At 48.3% G+C, this 13,755-nt stretch overlaps 2 protein-coding genes across 2 annotated transcripts in view; one reads left to right on the top strand and one right to left on the bottom strand.

The window, feature by feature from the left end:
* Positions 1 to 7,886, top strand: part of SEC31B (SEC31 homolog B, COPII component) — a 32,960-nt gene extending 25,074 nt beyond the window's left edge. The window contains 7 exon segments of the mRNA XM_027113076.1: positions 1,052 to 1,410; positions 1,639 to 1,700; positions 1,990 to 2,136; positions 2,435 to 2,551; positions 3,007 to 3,078; positions 3,307 to 5,939; positions 6,269 to 7,886. Coding sequence (XP_026968877.1) covers positions 1,052 to 1,410; positions 1,639 to 1,700; positions 1,990 to 2,136; positions 2,435 to 2,551; positions 3,007 to 3,078; positions 3,307 to 3,486 — 937 coding nt within the window. The 3' untranslated portion in view covers positions 3,487 to 5,939; positions 6,269 to 7,886.
* Positions 7,887 to 7,931: 45 nt separating this feature from the next.
* On the bottom strand, positions 7,932 to 12,712 carry WNT8B (Wnt family member 8B). Its single transcript, XM_027113075.1, has 6 exons — positions 12,600 to 12,712; positions 11,832 to 11,865; positions 10,934 to 11,072; positions 9,986 to 10,111; positions 9,086 to 9,228; positions 7,932 to 8,875 (listed from the first exon to the last, which is right to left on the bottom strand). The coding sequence occupies exons 1-6, from the start codon at positions 12,710 to 12,712 to the stop codon at positions 8,330 to 8,332; spliced, it is 1,101 nt and encodes a 366-aa protein (XP_026968876.1). The 3' UTR covers positions 7,932 to 8,329.
* Between the last annotated feature and the right edge of the window lie 1,043 nt (positions 12,713 to 13,755).

Below are 13,755 nucleotides of genomic sequence, written 5' to 3'. Positions count from 1 at the left end.
TTTGTCAGATGTTTTTTTCTGCATCATTTTATATGATCAAATGATTTTCCTTCTTTAATCTGTTGATATAGTGGATTACGTTGATTGATTTTTAAATATATCATGATATACATTGCATGACCTGGGGTAAATCTCATTTGGTTGTGGTATATTATTTTTATATACATTGTTGGATTTGATTTGCTAAAATTTTGCTGAGGATTTTTGTGTCTTAAGTTTATGAGAAATATTGGTCTGTAGTTTTATTTTGTAGTGTTGGTATCAGGGTAGTACTGACCTCATAAAGTGAGTTAGGAAATGTTCCTTCTTCTATATTCTGGAAGAGATTATGTAAACTTTGTGTTAATTCTCTGAATGTTTGGTAAAATTCTCCAGTGAAACTATCTAGGCCTCGAGACTTTTTTTGGTGGTGGGGGGGAGCTTTTTAATTACAAATTTAATTCCTTTATTAGTTATAGAAATATTCAGGTTTTCTATTTAATTTTGGCTGAGTTTTGGTTCTTGAGGAATTTGTCCGTTTTTTCTAAGTTGTCAAGTTTATGAATGTAAAGTTATTTGTAGTATTCCTTATTATCTCTTTAATGGCTGCAGGGTCTGTTGTAATGTTCCCTGCTTCATCCTTGATCTTGATGAATTGTGTCTTCTCTCTTTATCTTTGTCAGTCTTTATAAAGGTTTATCAGTTTTGTTGATTTGTTGGAGACCTGTCTAGGCAGAGCACAGAGGAAAACATCTGGCACGGCCAGAATGGATTTGGGAGGCAGTATGTCTATCTAATGAGAGGAGCTTAGAGTTTGAAGTCTGAATTCTCAGTACTGTCAGTTACTGGCTTTGTACCTGTGGGCAATATACCTAGCCACTTTGTTTCTTTTGAAAATTGAGAGTGGTTGTTATGTTGGTCATTTCAACCCCACAGGATTGTTCTGAGGGTCAAATAAGGAATATAGTTAAAAGTACTTTGTAAATGGTAGATCTCCACACACATATATTAGTTATTTATTATTATTATAGTTTTTTAATTGCTGCTTTATTCCTCTCTGATGTGCTCTGAGTCTCTCCCAAATTGAAATTTGGTGGCAAATGACCTGTTTCTATCCCATTTCAGCTTTATCTCAGCCGCGGCTGTCAGGAGGGCAAAGGGTGCAATCTCCTAACCCCGTGGGATTCCCTGGAACATGGCCTCTTCCTGGTGCACCCACAGCACCCCCAGACATTATGCAGGCTGGTTCTGCCTCCCTGCCTGAGACTCCTCGACGGCTCCCTCTGCTTCCTGTGAGAGCACCAGGCTTCAACCCTATGAGCTCCCAGCCGCCAGCCCCTCCTGTCACCTTCTCTGCAGCACACCCTCCAGGAGGGCCAGGTGCTCCATGCGCCGATACCTTCCCAACCACTGGCATCTTGACTCCTCAGCCGGGTGAGTCTTCTCCCATGGCCTCCCTCTCCTCCCCTCCCCACTACCACCTTGGGAGTCTCTTTCCTCAAGCCAATGAACTGGGGTTGGAGAATGTCAACTTAGAGTGTGGCTGGTCTGTGGAGGGAGGTGTGGCAGACTCCAACTAAAATAATTTTCCTGGTCTTCAGACCAAAAATTACAGTGTTTTTGATCATGCCCCTAAAATACCTCTATATTTATACTATTCGGGACCTCAAGATTCCTTGGAAAATGCTCCAGTGCCCAGGGGAAACCTCCAGAGGAAAGAGGTCAACACATCTCCCCCCCACTCAACCCCTTATACATTCACCAATGACCCACACTCTAGTTCCGTACAGAAAGCAGCCTGGTCCTTCCTGTTCTGCTTTCCCCACTCACTCTTCTCCCCTCAGCTCCCTCCTCTTTCCTTCTTATACACATTCACCATCTTCTCACTTCCAGGTTCCCCACGCACTATTCTGTGTCCTCGTTCATTCATAATTTCTGCCACTCCCTCAAAGTAGGGCCGAAGGAGTCTTTCAGCTTAGACTCATGTGCCTTTCTTTTCTCTCTCTTTAGTTGCCAGAGACATTCATGCCCCCAGCACCAATTAGTGCTCCAGTTATGTGCCTCACCCCTGAGCCACGAGGGGTCCTTTCCTCACAGCCTGCTGTCCCCAGTGTGAGTCATGCTCCCCCTGGAGCCCCAGGAGAACTTAGCCTGTAGGTGACAGGAATGATGTGTTTCCCTCCTCTTGGAAACCTTCTTTTCTTGGGTATAGAAAAGCAGGGAGCACGGTAGATGGCTTCATTCCTCAAGTTGGAGGCAGACTCTGGGCTGAAGGAGATGGGGTGGGGGGCAGATACCAAGTGTCTCTACTGCAGACAAGGGAGGATGCCCCTCCTCAGCTCTGCTCTGCTCTAGTGGGAGCAGTGTGACCCCCAAGTCACTGAGGACTAGTCCTGAGGGGAGCCATGAGCAGGACAGCTTGCCTCTCCCTCCTGTGTCCCTGCTCCCTCCTCAGCAACTTCAGCGGCCACCTACGAAGATGGACAGGAAGGAGCTGCCCCCTGAACATCAGTCCTTGAATATCAGCTTTGAGGTGCTTCTGCAGCGCTGCTCCCTGTCTGCCACTGACATAGTGAGTCTGAACCTTCCCCATGATGCTCCCCTCCTACCCTAGCTGGTCCCAGGACCCCTTAGCTGTAGACCAGTTCCTTGTGTGACTCTTCTTACTGTCCCTGGACATGCTGCCTGTATCTTATACTTGTTTGATGTCCATGTGGAGTTGGGGAGGACTTGTCTGGTCTGGAGGTTATCTCCTTGGCAGCAAGACTAAACAGCACTGAGACTTAGCGCTTGGAAAGGCCGCAGGGAGTACTGCAAGGAGGGTGAGACCAGGAGTGAGGAGACCTGCCATTCATTCCTGGCTGCGTCAGCTTGAGCGAGTCACTTGGCCTCTTCAGGTCTCCTTTTTGTCCTCCGTGAAATGAAAGAGCATTAAGCCATTCTAGCTCTAAGGTACCGTGATTCTTTATGGTTCTGTGTAGTGTTAGGCATAGTAGCTGGAATCAGAATCCATTTCCCTCCCTGCAGAAGACAAAACGGAAGCTGGATGAAGCAGCCCAACGTCTAGAATGTCTATATGAGAAGCTCTGTGAAGAGACAGTAAGTACAGGCAGTGGTGCTCCTCTGCCTCCCACTCTTCCACCTTCACCCATGGCCAAAGGGTGCCCAGTGTCCCTTCCTATGGGCCTCACCGACCCTGGGTTCCTTACAGAGTATAGACATCTTGCCTGGACTGGGCTCTAGAACTTAAGTCCTCGCTTCTCCCTTCCATGCCTCCAGGGTAGGGGTGGGGTTGGGCTTACTGACTGCGGGCTAATCCTTCCACAGCTCTCGCCTCCTGTCGTGGCTGGGCTCCACGAGGTTGCCCAATGTGTGGACGCAGGACGCTTTGAGCGGGGCCTCGCTGTGCATGCTCAGGTGGTGAGCTGCAGCAGCTTCAGCGAGGTCTCCAGCTTCATGCCTGTCCTGAAGTCCGTCCTCACCATCGCTTATAAGCTACACATCTAGACCAGGCAGCTCCTCTTGCCAGGAGGCCACTTCTACTTTACTTAACTCCTTCCTGCAGGAAAGGGGAATTTCGGAACAGATTCCGTTTGTTTTTCCTAGCCCTCTTCCCTTGCTGCCAGGTATATGATGCTGTAGGCTTGGCTCCAAACAGGCAGAGTGCCTGCTCTCCACCCCTTTATGCGTGGCCCTCTGGGATCTGCTCAGGGCTCTCTCAGCCTGTTCTTCTTCACCTTCCCTAAAACTGTACTCCAACAGGGCCTGGTGCAGTGTGTCTTCTCCCCCGGGGATATTCTAAGTGGCTTCTGAGAGGGTGAGCAGGATCGTTACTTCCAAGTCTACCTCGACTGTACCCATCCTGTGGGTCTTTTGTCTTTCCCCTTCTGTGGGTTATGAGCCTGACTTTACCTTTTCCTTGCCTCTGACTTCATATATCCAGGTTCATACTTCTCTGAGCCACAGAGGCTGGGGTAGAGTTGACTGCTGTTCACCCTTTGAACAAGTCATACACATGAGGGATGGGTGCTGAGCACAACGAAGAGAAGGAACTCAGACCCTTTTAAGAAGGGACCTCTCAACTGCCAGCATTGTTAAGGGTGGGCTAGGTGAGGTGGAGGGTGGATGGGATACCTTTTGCTGAGAGCTGTCTTAGGCTATGGGATAGGAGCAGAGGGACCACTACCTGTGTGGAGTGGCCCCTGACTCAGCCTGCCTGATCCCTGGCCCAAGGCCTAGACCACTCATTCTGTGATTAGAAGCCATATTAATGAAAGAGTCTTCTAGCACTGTTCTTCAAGGCTTGGAGGCCCTCTTCCCCCAGCCCCACACTTCTCAGGGCTGCCTTCTCTGGCTGCGCTTTCATCGTTGGACTCTGCATTTGAAGCACTGATGTACTTTATGTGCAATAAAGCTGCTTTAGTTTGGTTTCCTCTGTCATCTCCCAATTATTATCTCCTCTAGGTCCTATTTTGCTCTTATCTGTCTTCCCAGTCCTTTTTGTTCTTGTTCCCTATACCCTAATAAGGCAGGGGAGAGGCTTGGGGACAGATAGGAAGTCAGGAGAGTTGAAGAAAGGAGGTGGCACTGAATTAGGCTCTCCTTGCAGCATTTATGGTCACTCTGCTGTGTGTGTGTGTGTGTGTCTCCATCCGTGCCTGACATTCAGCTCCAGGGTTTTCCCCACACCACTTCAGGGCTGAGCTCAGCTACACAAAAGGGGCTGGGTGTGAAGCCAGGGGTACGATCTCTAATCCTGTTGTAGATCGCATCATGTCTGCGGGCTAGATGTGTGTGTTTGGGAGGAAAGGATTGTTAGGCAGTATTTGTTTGTAAAGCCACTTGCTCTTCAGATAATACTTGCACTAACTTCTATTGATGAAGCAGTGTGAGCCCCAGCAAAGTCCTTTCCCAAAGTGTCTTTGAAGCCAAGAGCCCATTGAAGGGAAGAAAGGCCGGGAGAGGGGATTAGTTTGTTCAGCAGCTGTGAATTTCAGTGGGAGGTTGATGAACTCTGAAGTCTTTGTTTAAATTAAAGGTGGGGAGAAAAAAGCCGCTGCTGGAGCGAGAGCCTCACTTGGGGCCCTGAACTAACACAAGGAGAAGTCTGAGCTGCGGGGAGCTGTGTACTGACTGCGAAGACTTTTCCCAAACACTTTTCGGGAAAGGTGTTATGAGAAGAGAAGGGGGCGGAGTGGGGGATTAGCATGTGAAATGAAGTTTTCATTGACTCCGTGGGGGTAGAAGGCTATTTTAATGGCATTTTGTTCTCTTATTTTCTCTTCTTGAGCTCTTTAGAGATATTGTTTTGCTAAGGCAGGCTTTCTTCCCCCTTCTTTCCAGTCTGCGGATTGCCTCTATGGGAGCCAACATAAATATTTCTCCTCCAGGAATGCGGGTTAATTAAAAGGAAATGAATGAGTGGAAGCATCCAATCCAGACCCACAATAGGCGAGTGCCCTGGCCTGCCCTTCCCTCCCACCACCACCAGCAACGCCAGCGCTGAGCACGACCCTGTCTCTGTCTTTGCCCTAACCTGCTGCTAAGGCCAGTTGAGGCTGCGATTCTTTTCAAGAAAAGAAAGCCCTGCCTGTGTGTAGGCTCACAGGCTAGGGACAGGAAGGAGACAGTGTTTTGTCCCCTCCACCCAGCGTCCTTGTCACTTCTCAGGACCTCCCTCTGCTTCTGTCCCCTGGCTGAGACAGATGGACTCCTAAAGAGCACACAAGAGGAGGGAAGGGGCCTGGGTTCCAGGACTCACCCCACGGTACCTTACTAGTTGGTGGAACAAGCCACACATCTTTCTCAGCATCAGTTTAAATCTGTAGAACAGAAGGTTTCACTAGCTGACCTCGAAGGCGTCTTCCCAAGCAACCGGTCTGGTTGTCCACATTTATAAAGGGGAACACAGCACTGGTGATTGGTTGTAAGAGAGAACCTACACTCCATGAATGCAGAAGGTCAGTGTGTTGTTCACCACTGTATTTCCACTCTGGTGTTCATTGAATGAATAAATGAATGAATAGATAACGCAAGAGGGGGGAAAAAAGCAATCCAGATCTAAGGTAGCTCAGTATTGTTTTCTTTATAGATGCAAATGAATGTGGTATCAATCATATCCATTTGGGAATACAAAACAACGTATGAAGGAACTTTCTGGCAGCATGACATGTTTCAAGTACTGACCTGGAGTTATCAAATGTGGAGCACAATAGTTCTACTTGTATGCTGAGAGACCTCCTGGAGAATGTCGCTTTCCTTTACAACATTGTACTTTTATATTTTCTAGCTGCCTTGCCAGATTTTCTTACTGTACACTATCAAGTAATTCTGCCAAGTGAGACAGCCAAGTTAGTACATGCTGCTGCTTCATTAGGGACGAAGGGTGAGTTGGGAGATTCAAGAGGCCCAGATCAAAGCTGAGGGAAGGAGCAAAAGGCCTTTTGCTGATGGAACTGGAAATGAAGCACTAGGAGACCCTGAAGGGAAGCATGTCCCCTGTAAGGAGGGAAGGGGAACCTCTCTCCTCAGTAAGTGTTAGTGGGACCAGAAGATGTGTAGGGATGAGGCCAGGGATTTGAGGTCTGACCTGGCCATTGTGTCAATTTGGAATATGGGAGCCTTTCCACTGTCACTGGTCAGCCTTTAGAGCCTCCACCCATTTTACCCACTTGGAGCCACGCCTCCTCTGTGCTTTCTCCTGCTCTACAAGAGGTGAGATGAAGTTGTCTAGCATTTGACCAGTTCTGCTCCGGAAGGGCTGCAGGGCTACCTGGTGCCTATGACCCAGGACCAGCCTAGGGGATGACTGGCAAGCTCCTTGGGCTGCAGAGGGTCTGTCAGGGATTAGTTCTTCCCTTCCCAGAGCCCTGTTTCACCAAGTCCCTCTTATACTACTGCTTTCTGAGAAGAGAACCAGAAGACTCAAGCACAACCAGCAGCAAGGTCTTAGCTACTGAGGGAATGTATTAGTGGAAGATTTATGGGGCTGATTTACTAATCCTTGGCAGATTAACCTCTGTCAGGTCAGGGTAACTACTTAGGCCATCAGGGAAGTGAGGCTCACAGGAGGATAGTATCCTGGCAAGGTGGGAGGGAGGAGAGGACCTAGAGGTTATATCTTATACACGCTCTTCCCCATATCCCCAAGAATAAGTTCAATACCTGAAAAAAAGGCACATGTCACAGTGACTGCAATAAATTAAGGTTCAAGGTGCTGAACTTCCTATTAACAGTTTCATTACAGGAAGTTTATGTATTGAAGGAAAGTATCCAATGCCTGAATCCTGCCTGTTTGAGAACTAGGTTAGTGAAAAGGAAGGGTCCCAGCTTCTCCTTCCTCATGACCTGTCTTCAGAGGTGCAAACCAGGGTCTGAATGGGAAATTAGCTTTATTTATCTCAGTCTTGGCTCAGGGGAATAAGATCCTTTGGGGAAAGAGAAGAGGTAAAGTTGATTGCTAGAAGGCTATAGGTTAGGAGCAGGGAGGAGGTTACTTTAAAGGGTAGGAAATGACTGGCAGTCTGCCCTTACATCATTCCTAGATGTCGTGGATATGTGTCTGGAGCACCTTGGGTGATTGTCTAGGAAGGTCATTGCCCCACTGGCAAAGTCCATTAGAGACATGGTATCACAAGGATGAGTGGCACCCTTGGTTTTCAGCAAGTCAGCATTCTAGGGTTCCCATTTCCTCCATCTTCAACCCCTGCCGCTAGGAACCAACCTCCAAAGACATGCTTTTTCCTGGGTCAGTTTCCTCAGTATCCCTTCAGGGAAGGAAGGAAGGAAAGGGGGGAGAGAAAGCAGAGATTCCTGGGGAGTCTATGCCAGCAGTTAGGGAATCAGAAGCACAGGAGGGCCTCTGCAGAAGGAAGATGTGGCTATGGCAGAGAGCTGGCAGCAGAAAATTGAGGGGGAGGGGGTGGGGATAGGGGGAGGGGGGAAGACGGGTGAAAGAAAAAAGCCGTGTTTTCCCTGGGCCCTGCCTATCTCGGAAGGGCTCTTCCAGTTCCTAAGCTCTCCACAGGCTAGGCCAGGCATTAGGGCAGCTGGGACCGGGAGGAGGAACGCCTATTCTCTTCCAAGGAAGATCAATAGCTCAGAATCTCAGAACAGAGGTTTCTCAGACCTAAGTGGTGAGCAGACGATGCAGACAGCGCGAGGAGAGAGCAGAGGAATTGTGGAAACAGGTTGGGAAGTGGCAAGCACAGGAGAGATTGCAGCGTCTCTCTCCCTCTCGGGATCCCTGGCCTTGGTAGTGTGGGGTCCCTATTCCCTAGATTCCTCTACTGCTGGGGTCTCTAAAAGAAGCCAAGGACAAATTGGGAAAGGAGAGTGGGGAAGGGGACCCTTAGGGTTTTCTCCCGGGTTTGTGTGCCGCGCCCCCCCGCGGCCGGTCCGCGCGACTGCAGAAGTACTTGGTGACCCGGCGGCGGCACTGCTCGCAGCGGACCGCGCAGCACCAGTGGAACTTGCAGTTGCAGCTGGACACGGTCTCGGCGCGGCGCTCCTCCACCGCTAGCCCACAGTCCCCGCAGAGCCGACGGCAGCTTCGGCGCTCCCAGCGGCCCAGGGCCCGGCCGCGCCGCAGGCACTCTCTGCCTTCGGTGCCCAGCAGTCCTAGCGTTTTGTTCTCCAGGCAGTAGTCTGGGGAGTCCTCCAGGTGCACCAGCTCCCTCGTGGAGATGGAGCGAAAGGTGTCTGCGATGGCGCCGCGGCCCGCCGCGCTGTTGCCAGCACCCTGCAGCAGGTCCACCTTGAGAGCTGCGTGGTACTTCTCTTTCAGGTGCGCGCCCACCTCTCGGAACTCAGGCAGCTGCAGCCAGCAGGTCTGCGTGGTGCAGCTGCCAGACACGCCGTGGCACTTACACGTGCGTTTCATGGTGCCCTTCACCGCCTGGGAAGAGAGCTAGGAGTGAGCGGGCCAGGGATTAAGCGCCTGGGGAGTGTCACCCTCTGGCGGATTGCGAGGATTCTAGCTAGTCTACGTGCCAGCCGCCTCGATGCCGCATTTTCCCAATCTGATGGATGAATTGAAGAGCCGTCCGCACCTAGGGCTGGTAGTGGATGGAGCCAGCTGCCTGACCCCCGGAGCTGCAGGACTCACCTTGCGGCCAGCCTCGTTGTTGTGCAGGTTCATGGCTGCCCGAGCATCCTGTCCTGTCTCCAGGGCATCGACGAACTGCTTGGATATTGCCTCTCCGAAGCCCACGTTGTCGCTGCAGCCTCCCCACAGCCAGCCTTGGCCCCCTGGAAAAAAGGCAGTGGGAAGAAAGGACGGCCTGGAGCCTCCTGGGCTGCTGGTTCTAGGTGGGTTTGGGGGATCTGAGGTGGGGAAGGGTTCAGGTGGGGCGAGTGCCCTGTCTCCAAATTAGTTTCACCCTAGATTTGTTTTTGCCACCTTTGTGCTCCTACTTCCAGCTTCAGCCAATCCCGTGTCCCAGGACGTAAGTAGCTGCCAAGTGAGGCAGGTGCCTGCTCACCCCGTTACTATGCTTCTGGCCTTTGGGCAGAGTATGCAGACCTCCGCCAGCAACTGACGTCTGGAAGGGACATGATGGTGCAAAAAAGGTGAGGAAAGCACAGCATCGAGGGGGAGAGAGAAGGGCAATTGAGATAATACGGAACAGCAGTTGGCAGTTGAGCTGCAGGGCAGAGGGTTGGAAAGGATAGTGGAGGTAAACAGTGGAAAGGAGACAGGGATAAGCAGCATGGAAGGGCATTCCCCCTATGTTTGAGACAGTAATAGGAATGATTCTGAAGGCAGGGTTCTTCCTTTATCATTATTGTGTTTAAATTAAGGAAACCACCCAGTCAGAGAAGGGTCCCTAGCTACGTTTAGCCTGGTTTGTCACTGTAGGGTTTGGGCTCAAACTGGTTTGCCCTGATTTTCCTCAGATTTAGAAGAATACAACTCTTGTTCACCCCACCAAGTACCCACCAAGCTTTTCACTACTTAAGTGAACTTCATTGGGCTGCCCTACCCACCCTCAAGATCACTACTCACCCAGTTGCCCATTGCGGGAGTCATCACAGCCACAGTTGTCAAAATCCCCAAGGCTGCAGTTTCTAGTCAGAGTGTACATAACCCCGGCAGAACTGATAGCATGTACAAATGCTGTCTCCCGATTAGCTGACAGGAACCAAAAATTGAGTGAGTTAGAGGGAGGAGTTACAGCCCAAAGACATACCTTTAATACCATCGTTATACCCGCCTCTCCCTGTTCCGTTCTATTTCCCCACCTTTATAATGTACCTTACTCTCTTCCAGGGTCTGCTCTAGCCCTGGTCTCAGCCCTGCTCTTCTTCCTTCCCATCTTTTCAGGTCACACATTTTATGACTGAGTGGCTAGATTATTTGATATGGGTGAGATTTAGGTGGGAAAGAGCCCAAGAAAGAAATGGGGGAGAATCTGAATGTCAGGTTGTAAAGAACCCATCCCTACTTCCTCCTGGAACATTGAAGTCTGAGAGGCAGGTGCTAGTCCCGGAAAGAACCACTGATTGGCAGCTCTTTCACTTTCTTGCATGGCCGCTTTTTATCTTCTCCATGGGAATCTGGGCTCCAAGTCAGTTCCCACTTGCCCTGTACCTCTCTGCTAAGCCTGCTGAAGGAAGGGGCTAAGAGGCATGAAGATTTACGACCCCTACCTACCTTATTTATATTTTGAGGAAACCTTTAGCCAGCCGGGAGACTGAGGGTGGTATAGGATTGGGGGTGAGGCAAGGTCCATTTGTTGAGCAGTGAGGGTATTGGGGAAGAAGGAAAAAAGCTCTATAGGTAGGAAAGAGGAGCTGGAGAAGGAACAGAGAAGATGCTGGAGAGGGAGATGACCTGAGAGCAGAGACCAGCTGAGGAACAAGGGTGTAGAGGAGGCAGGGGGCCATCCCTGGAGAGTGGGGCTCTAACCTGTGGCCAGGGGGTCCAGGGAGCTGTGGCCGAGGCTTTCCTTACCACTGCGAAGGCCGCCATGGCTGGACAGCTGCAGGGCTCTCTCAGGGCAGTTCCAGCGGTCCCAGGCAAACTGGTATTTGCATTCTTCAATACCACTCTGGGCACCAGCTGCCACGCTGCTGGAGTAGATCAAGTAAGCCTGCAGGGACACAGGGGTCAAACTTCAGACTCACAGCAACTGAACTTGGGAGGCATTTGCCCTAAAGTGGCCAAGCACCTCTTTTCCTGTGCACTCCCATCCCTCCAAAATCACGACAGAGTAAGCACTTCAAATATGCTTTTAACATCACAAATAACATCACAAATAAACTTAGGTAGAAACCTAAGCCTCAGAGAGGTGATGTAAAACAGTGTGCCCAAGGTCCCACCACTAGCAAATGTCTGAAGTAGGAATGAAAATCAGTTTCATTAGACTCTAGACCTCACTGCCTCTATTCATTATACTATTCTGTCACTCCAAAATGAGCCTCAATTACATAATTCATGAATATTCAGCCATTTTCATCCTACTACTAGCTTAGAAGAGAACATTTTGTAAGCTGGAAATGTCCTTAGAGATCATGTAGTACAATGCCAGCACTTGAAAGATGGAAGACAGCCTCCCACCCTGCGCTGAGGAGGATGGGTGACTGTAGCCTGACACTGCGAAAGAAAACAACTCTGGCTCTGGAAATTCTGGCCATAAATTCAGAGTCAGTAATCCTGAGTTCTTGTCCTGGCTCTGACACTAGTTTGCTGTGCGGTTTGGGGTGTGTCCGTAACCATTTCTGTGCTACAGTTTTTCTGCCTATAATATATACAGCATAATAAAAGATATAATAAAAGATATTGATATGTGTAGTCTTCAGTCAAGAAGATGAGTGAAATCCAAATAAATCAAAGGAATTTTTTTTCTTACCTTTGGACCAGTCATCAGGAAATTGTTCACTGACCTGGAAGAGAGAAAAACCACAGAACATAATAGAGATACACCAATTCATTGCTGCTGCCAAGAGTTGTGAGAATTACTTCAGCAAATATGCAGGCACACCTCAGAGATATTACTGGTTTGGTTTCAGACCACTGCAGTAAAGGGAATATCACAATGAAGCCAGTCACGTGAATGTTTTGGTTTCCCAGTGCATATAAAAGTTATGTTTACACTATACTGTAGTCTGTTAAGTATGCAATAGCATCATGTCTAAAAAAATAAAATGTAAGTGCCTTAATTAAAAAATACTTTATTATTAAAAGTGTTAATCGGCACCTGAGCCTTCAGCGAGTCGTAATCTCTTTGCTGACAGAGGGTTTTGCATCGATGTTATGCTGCTGACTGACCAGGGAGGTGGTTGCTGAAGGTTGGGGTGGCTGTGGCGATTTCTTAAACTAAGAGTAAATTTTGCTGAATTGATTGGCTCTTCCTTTCATGAATGATTCCTCTGTAGTAGGCAGTGCTGTTTGATAGCATTTTGCCCACAGTAGAACTTCCTTCAAAACTGGAGCCGATCCTCTCAAACAGTGCCACTGCTTTATCAACTAATTTATGTAATAGTCTAAGTCCTTTGTTGTCATATCAACAATACTTACAGCCTCTTTACTATGGGTAGATTTCATCTCAAGAAACCACTTTCTTTGCTCATCCATAAGAAGCAACTTCTCATCCATTCAAGTTTTATCATGAGATTGCAGCAATTCAGTCACATCTTCAGCCTCCACTTCTAATGCTAGTTCTCTTGCTCTTTCCACCACATCTGCAGTTACTTCCTCCGCTGAAGTCTTGAACTCTACAAAGTCAGCCATGAAGATTGGAATCAAGTTCTTCCAAACCACTGTTAATGTTGATCTTTTGACCTCTTCCCATGAATCATGAATGTTCTTAATAATCTAGAATGGTGAGTCCTTTTCGGAAGGTTCTCAATTAACTTTGCACAGATCCATCAGAGGAATCTATCTATGGCAACTATAGCCTTATAAGATGTATTTCTTAAATAATAAGACTTGAAAGTGAAAATTACTCCTTGATTTATGGGCTGCAGAATGGATGTTGTGTTAGCAGACATGAAAACAACATTAATCTCACTGAACATCTCCATCAGAGCTCTCAGGTAACCAGGTGCATTGTCAATGAGCAGTCATATTTTGAAAGGAATCTTTTTCTTTCCCTGAGCAGTAGGTCTCAACAGTGGGCTTAAAATATTCAGTAAACCACGTTGTAAACAGATGTGCTGTCATACGGGCTTTGTTATTCCATTTATAGAGCACAGGCAGAGGAGATTTAGCATAATTCTTAAGGGCCCTAGGATTTTCAAAATGGTAAATGAACATTTGCTCCAATCTAAAGTCACTAGCTGACTTAGTCCCTAAAAGAGAGTCAGCCTGTCCTTTGAAGCTTTGAAGCCAGGCATTGACTTCTCCTCTCTAGGTATGAAAGTCTAAGATGGCATCTTCTTCCAGTAGAAGGCTGTTTCATCTACATTGAAAATCTGTTGTTTAGTTTTGCCTCCTTCATTAATTATCTTGGCTAGATCTGGAATCTGGATAACTTGCTGCAGCTTTTATATCAGCATTTGCTGTTTCCCCTTGCATTTTTATGTTATGGAGATGGCTTCTTTCCTTAAGCCTCATGAACCAACCTCTGCTAGCTTCAAACTTTTCTGCAGCTTTCTCACCTCTCTCAGGCTTCATAGAATTACAGAGAGTTAGGGCCTTGCTCTGGGTTAGGCTTTGGCTTAAGGGAACGTTGTGGTTGGTTTGATTTTCTATCCAGACCACTAAAACTTTCTCCGTATCAGCAATAAGACTGTTTCACTTATCATTCTTGTGTTCGCTGGAGTAGCACTTTA

Source organism: Aethalodelphis obliquidens, unplaced genomic scaffold (assembly GCF_003676395.1).
Source record: "Aethalodelphis obliquidens isolate GAN/ISIS:26980383/991018 unplaced genomic scaffold, ASM367639v1 scaffold11, whole genome shotgun sequence".
Lineage (NCBI taxonomy): Eukaryota > Metazoa > Chordata > Mammalia > Artiodactyla > Delphinidae > Aethalodelphis > Aethalodelphis obliquidens.
The sequence above is the reverse complement of the archived record's forward strand: the minus strand, read 5'-3'. Positions and strand labels throughout refer to the sequence as shown.

What these genes read in the sequence shown, in the direction of transcription:
- WNT8B (XM_027113075.1), bottom strand. Translation starts at nt 12,712, where the DNA reads ATGGCTGACTTTGTAGAGTTCAAGACTTCAGCGGAGGAAGTAACTGCA. An exon ending in TCCTGATGACTGGTCCAAAG is followed by an intron (nt 11,073 to 11,831) that starts GTAAGAAAAAAA and finishes GTGTCCCTGCAG; the next exon opens with GCTTACTTGATCTACTCCAG. An exon ending in CTCCCGCAATGGGCAACTGG is followed by an intron (nt 9,229 to 9,985) that starts GTGAGTAGTGAT and finishes CCTTTTTTCCAG; the next exon opens with GGGGCCAAGGCTGGCTGTGG.